The 6217-nt window shown below is 59.6% G+C and overlaps 1 protein-coding gene across 2 annotated transcripts in view; it reads left to right on the top strand.

The window, feature by feature from the left end:
• Positions 1–3005, top strand: part of ISG20L2 (interferon stimulated exonuclease gene 20 like 2) — a 3194-nt gene extending 189 nt beyond the window's left edge. The window contains exons 1-4 of one of the 2 annotated variants that reach the window (XM_019555678.1): positions 188–353; positions 529–1340; positions 2233–2433; positions 2855–3005. In XM_019555678.1, coding sequence (XP_019411223.1) covers positions 645–1340; positions 2233–2433; positions 2855–2968 — 1011 coding nt within the window. In that variant the 5' untranslated portion in view covers positions 188–353; positions 529–644 and the 3' untranslated portion in view covers positions 2969–3005. Of the gene's footprint in view, positions 1–187; positions 354–528; positions 1341–2232; positions 2434–2854 lie in introns of those variants that run through there. The other variant, XM_019555685.1, reaches the window with a different exon arrangement.
• The last annotated feature ends 3212 nt before the right edge of the window (positions 3006–6217 follow it).

Below are 6217 nucleotides of genomic sequence, written 5' to 3'. Positions count from 1 at the left end.
TGGGAGGGGGCTGGGGGGGTCCAGGAGGAGTGGGGGAAGGGCAGGTAGCTGGGGGGCTATGGGAGGTCAGGGCAGGGGCGCAAGAACTGGGCAGGTCGGGGAGGGAGCAGCGGGGAGGATCTCCCTTGGGGGACAAGGTATCAGCAGTGGCTTTGTGGGGTAGGGGGAAGTTGGGGGGAGCAGCGTAACCACTGTGCTTGGGCCCAGCTGCTGGGTTGCGAGCACCTCTTCCTGGCTCCCCCTCGGGTGACAGCAGCAGGCATTCCCTGCCCCCAGTTCCCTTCCCCATTTGGGCTTCGGTTTGTGGCTTCCCTCAGAAAGGGAAATGTCGGCATCCACTTCCTTTTCCCCAGGTACCGGTTCAAAGCTGGCCTGAGCCTCCATGGTGCCCAGTAAGGTTTGGCCCCAAGCTAAACCCCTGTGTCTCTGGGGGCAGGAGAGCGAGGGGATACCCAAGAGGTGTCTCCACCCCTCTGGGGGGCTCATCTCTATGCTGTGCTCATCCCTGGCTTTTGTGTCCGATTGCAGGTGAGGCCGAGAACGTCCATCGCCTGTTGTGCAGGGGCCAGGACACGTGATATGTTGAAGACACGTGACCACTTCCAGCCCCTCTGCCCACCTGCTGCTTCCTGCTAGCACCCGCCATGTCGGGCTTCATCATCAACGTGGACTTCAGCCTCCATGAGACCTCCAAAAAGCGGTCGGACGGCAACCAGAAGCACCAGCGCTTTGTGAGGCGGCGCCGGTTCCTAGAGCGAAAAGGCTTCCTCAAGAAGAAGCAGCTGCCCGCACCACAGCAGCAGTCACACCCTGCACCCAAAGGGCAGGTCTCCCACCAGGGGCAACCCAGGAAGAAGCGGCTAGCGGAGACAGGGACAGACCAGGACTCCTTCCATACCAGTGGCTTTTCCCATGCGCCCAGGACACTCCCCAAAGGGAAGGATGGATGTCGTGTTGTCCAGGTTGGCAGGGCCGTGGACTCCAGCTCCCAGCTGACCTGCTTCCCCTCCAAAGTGAAGAAGGTGGCAGGATCAATGAAGTCCCTGGCCGGCGTGCACAGAGAAGCCCTGCTGAGCGAGTATGACAGTGGTCTGTCTGCAGCCCCCATCTCAAGCAAATCCAGTAAGCTGGTGGCCATTGACTGTGAGATGGTGGGTACTGGCCCTGGCGGGCGGAGCAGTGACCTGGCCCGGTGCAGCATCGTCAACTACCATGGTGATGTGGTGTATGACAAGTACATCAGGCCCATCCACCCCATCACTAACTACCGCACCCGGTGGAGTGGCATCCGGAAGCACCATATGAAGAGTGCCGTCCCCTTCAAAACAGCCCAGAAGGAGGTGAGTGCCCAGGGCAGGATGAGGGCTAGGGGCTGGTACAGGCTTGCAGTGGGGGGACACACTCTGTCCAGTCCATCCTAAAGCCCTTCAGCAGCAGGGAATCTCTTCAGGGGACCTGGTTGAAGGGGTACAGACACCCTTCCACCTCGCTGCCAGCTCTGCTGGATGTCGAGCCAGGAGCTAGGGTTTTTCTGGGTGCCCTTGGCTCTGGTGGAGCTGCACAAAGCTGCCAGAAGCCTCCATGTGCTCTCTGATTCCTTTGCAGCCCCTGTCCCAAATACACTTGTTATAGCCCCTTGTGCCAGTCCCATGTGTCAGGGGAATAGAACTCCCACAGCAGGGGCTGGAATATAGAAAGCTGGGGGCAGCTCCGGAGACACCACGTATGATCCTGGGTAGTGTCTTGTCTGCAGTAGGGCTTGGCCTGTCGGCCCTGTATGTGAACTGAGGGGAGCAGGAGCTACGTCTGCAGCCTCCAGCTCTGCTCCGAGCTTGGGGCCTTCTGGCATTGGGATATAATGGAGGCCGGGGAGACTCATCTTTATAGGCCCTAGATGTGGACTTCAGTGGGAGGTGTGTGCTTAATGTCTCTGCAAGCCAGGCCTGTAGCTGAGGCTGGTTCTAACCAGGCCTAGCCCCAGAGAAGGTGATGACGAAGCCAAGTCCCCTGCTCACTAGGCTCCATGTGCACGCTGTAGATCCTCTGCCTCTGATCATGCTAAATGCCCACTGGAGAGGGCCACAACACCTCTCTTCGCACAGTGGAGGGGTGGGGCTTTTGTTCAGGATCTTGTAATATTTAAATGAAGGTGACTCCAGGGGCATTTAGGGTTCCCCAAGGGAACCCCAGCTGCTGGCACCTCCCCACTCTGAGTTCTGTCTCCGCCCCCAGATCCTGAAGCTGCTCGCAGGGAAGGTGGTGGTGGGCCATGCCATCCACAATGACTTCAAAGCCCTCAAGTACTTCCACCCCAAGATGGCAACACGGGACACAGCTCAGATCCCACTCCTGAACCGCCGTGCTGGCTTCCCTGAGCATGAGGCTGCCTCACTGAAGCGCCTCACCAAGCAGCTGCTGCACCGCGACATCCAGGTACCCATATCTGGCCCAGCTGCCACCTTCTGGGCAGTCCAGGCCCATCATTTCCCCTGTCCCTTCCCTTGTCGGCCCAACTCCTGCTGGTCTCCCTGTGGGTCTGAGCATCAGCTGCCGAAAGGCACCCCAGAATTGTGATTTCTTCCCATAACCAAGGGAGGGGGGGACCCGGCACACAGGGATGTGCTGTCCACTGTGTGCCTGGGAGGTGCTGCTGGATACCGCTTCAAGTCTTCCTGGTGGGCCTTGCGGTCCTGTGCAACTGGGCTGAGACTCAGGACACCTGGGTTCCATTCCCAGCTCTGCCAGTGACAGTGGGGAGCTGGGCGTTGCCATAGGCTCAGAGCTGTGGGCAGGCTGGGGTGTTATGCAACCACGCCACCCTGGTCCTAACCCTGGACTTTTTGGTTCCTGGTAGGTCGGCAGAGACGGGCATTCCTCAGTGGAAGATGCCAGGGCCACCATGGAGCTGTACAAGATGATTGAGACCGAGTGGGAGAAGCACCTGGCGTTGAGCAGACAGCAGGAATGACTCATATGGAGCCAGCCTCAGATAGGGACTAGCAGGGTTAGGAATAAAGAGCTGCTCACCCCCTGCGGAGGGGGAACGATGGCAGAGCAGCAGTATGCTAGGGGTCCTGGCCAGGGTCTCTGGTGCAGTAGGTGTCTGGGAGGGAACACCCACTTGCTGGTTGCCACTCTGTGCCTCTCTAGGGGCCATTGTCTTGGCCCCATGATGGGGATGGGGTGGGGTAGGGGAACCCTCTACCTCTGAGCCAGGGCAGCCAGGCTTGGGCCCAAGTGTGTCCCATGACCTGTCTCTCCAGGGGGGCTGTGGCTCTCCCACTGCCAGGGACATCTTCAGGGCTTGTTGGACAGCCCCAGAGCTCTGCTTAAGTGCCTGGCTTCCCCTGGTTCCCTTTTGCCTGCTGCACCCCCCTCACAGAGGTGAAAGGGAACAGCCCACCTGTGGTGCCCCCATCTGCTGGGGCAGCCCCATCAGTGTGGGTGGCCAGCTGAAACCCCACCATGTGACAGGCCAGCTCTACCCATGCTGCTGAGGTCAGAATCAGGCTGAGCCTGGGAACCCATTTCTGGACCCCAGAGCCAGCTGATACCATCTTCTGCCCCCTGCCCCACTTTGCTTCTGCAAGGTGTTAATGGCACATCTCACTGTGCTGGGCTGGGGCTCTGGACTGGCTCAACTGGCTGGGTCCAAGGAACTGGGCAGGGGACATTGCCCCAAATGGGGCATGCCCTGTCTGGGGCCTGGACAGAGTAGGGCCTGGTGTCTGGAGCAGCAGCTTCAGCCCCTGGAGAGCGGCTCTGCTCCTCCCCTGCTACCCCGCTGAGTCTGGCCCTGATGTCTCACATGGATGGGCATCATCTCCATTGACTCCAGTGGAGTTACTCCTGATTTACACTGGGGACTGCCAGCACAGAACCTGGTCCCATGCATGGCCTTGGGGCAGGACATTTCATTGCTCTGTGCCTCAGTTTCCCCGTGTGATACTGACTGGCCTCCCAGGCATGGTAAGATATAATTGACAAGGTGCTCAGAGGTAATCCTGAATTGGGTTCAGTGCCATCCTGCCTTCAGGGGCCAGGTCCCCTTGCACTGTTAGTCCCCCCTGCAAGTGCCATAAGCAGAGAGAAGCTGGGGGTAATGCTGGCTGTGGGGCAGTGACTTGCCCAGGTGCTATCATACAGTCTGTGCTATGGAGCTCAGAGAGAATTGGGGGTGGGGGAGCAGCTCAGCTTTCCCCATCCACATGCAGCTCCGAGCACAGGCTTCTTCTGGAATGGGGGGCATCTCCCCCTTATTTGACACCAGCTTTCACCAGCTGTTTGCTTCTGTGTAGCACTGAAGTGTCTGACAGGGACCCACGTCACGTTGAAAGCCATTAAAGGACCTGCCTGAGGGAACCCCTCTGTCTCCATGTGCTCTATGGGGGCGGCACCTGCTGAGCTCCAGGACTTTCCTCATGGCCACCATGACTCTACCTTTAATGCGGTTCCAGCCATGGGCTGGCTGGCCTTGTTTTGGCATGGCAGGGACCAGAGACCTGCAAGCCATCTGGTTGTTTGGGGGTGACTGAGCTGGAGATGCCTCAAAAGGGGCTGGTATTAAGCCCCCTTTTCTGGCAGTTGCCCCCTTCATGCTGAGCACCCACCCCTGCAGGTCCCTGGGAAAGGCCTCCACTGTCCTGCATTATCCAGACTCTTCTGAGATCCCTGCTGGCCTCTCAGCTCTGCCTTGGACTGAGCAGACATGGTCCTGGATTTCGCTATCCTTTGCCACCAGAGGGCACCACAGGCCCAGCAGTAGGGCTAAGCTGTGTAATGGGTACAAACCCTGCCCAGGGAGGTTTCCAGGGCTCCCCTAGCCTGGCTAGACTGGGGGCAGCTCCCATCTGTCAACCTGAGGCACTGGGCAAGGAGACTGAAAGGTCTCTGCAGCACCTGGCACAACTGAGGGCCCTGATCTCAGCCAGGGCCTCGCTGCTGCAGGTTCTATGCTAACCCAGCACCAGCTTTTGCTGTCTCCTCCCTCCCCCCAGGCCTGGGTCTGGCCTCCATCATCAACTTGCTCCATTCTGGCCAGGTGGGGCTGGGCCAGCAAAGCTTGATGTGGGGCTGGTGGGTGCAGAAGTGGGGAGAAGCAGCTGCTGCAGGGAGCTGGGCTGTGCCTCTCTCTCCTCCACTGCCACTGACAGCTGAGGCTGAGCAGGCTCTGTTGAAGGGGCTGCAGCAGTTCCCACATCTTGTTCGCATCTGGGTCCCCTTGATGTTGGGAAGCAGCTCGGCAGGGTCAGCACAGGGGCAGTGTGGGGGCTGGCAGCCCAGGGTTTCCAGGCCCCAGCAGATCCTGGCAACAACTCCCTTCTGCTGGACCCGTTGGCCGGTATGTGTGGTGGGAGACCTGGGAGGGGGTCTCGGCACAGCTGTGGGGTTCTGGGGCTGGGCTGGGTTCCCCCGGCCAGGTGGTGCCTGTGGCTGGGCAGGACCAGGTGGCTTCCAGCAGCTGGATGGAGAACCCAGGAGTCCTGGCTCCCACCCTGGCTGCCAGCAGGACCCTGTGGTGCTTCCAGATGCCTGGCACCATCCCCTGATGCCCTCACTCTTCCCCACTTCCTCTGCACCAGCTGCCTCCTTGTCCCTAGGGTAGCTCTGTCCCACCCATCTGGGGCAAGGTAATTAGCACAGCTCATTAGCCTGGCCCATGGTGAATTGTTTAGCTGGGGTCCTTGCCTACTCTGCTTCCACTCACTCCAGGAGGGAAAGGGTGAGGCTGCTGCTGGGCAGGGTGAGTTCACTGTTCTTCGGGTGCCCAGATGCCAGGGTGGTGGCCCCCAGAGGGTGCTACCCAGAGGAACATGAACTCTGGGTGCCAGGTGCCCTGGGGAGTTGGAGCAGAGCAGGTCTGTGTTATTAGTTGAGCAGGGGGTGCAAGGAATGGGGGGAAGGCTGGGAGCCAGGACTCCTGGGTTCTGGCCCTGGGAGGGGGCAATAAGGTGGGGGGTCTGCTGGGGTAAGACTGGGCAGGGGGACAGAACTCTTGAGTGCTGTTTTGGGCTGTGGGGGCTGCTGCTGACTCCATGCAATGCATGGGGGACGTGGGCACACTGGAAGGATGCAACAGGCTACAATCAGACCTAGACAGGTTAAAAGGGTGGGCGGGTGAGAACAGGATGGGTTTCAACACCGACAAGTGCAAGGTGATGCACCTCGGGAGGAACAACCGGCACCATACCTACAGGTTAGGGAACTCCCCTCTTGT

This window comes from Crocodylus porosus, unplaced genomic scaffold, assembly GCF_001723895.1.
Source record: "Crocodylus porosus isolate Cpor-Errol unplaced genomic scaffold, CroPor_comp1, whole genome shotgun sequence".
NCBI classification, from domain to species: Eukaryota; Metazoa; Chordata; order Crocodylia; family Crocodylidae; genus Crocodylus; species Crocodylus porosus.
The sequence above is the reverse complement of the archived record's forward strand: the minus strand, read 5'-3'. Positions and strand labels throughout refer to the sequence as shown.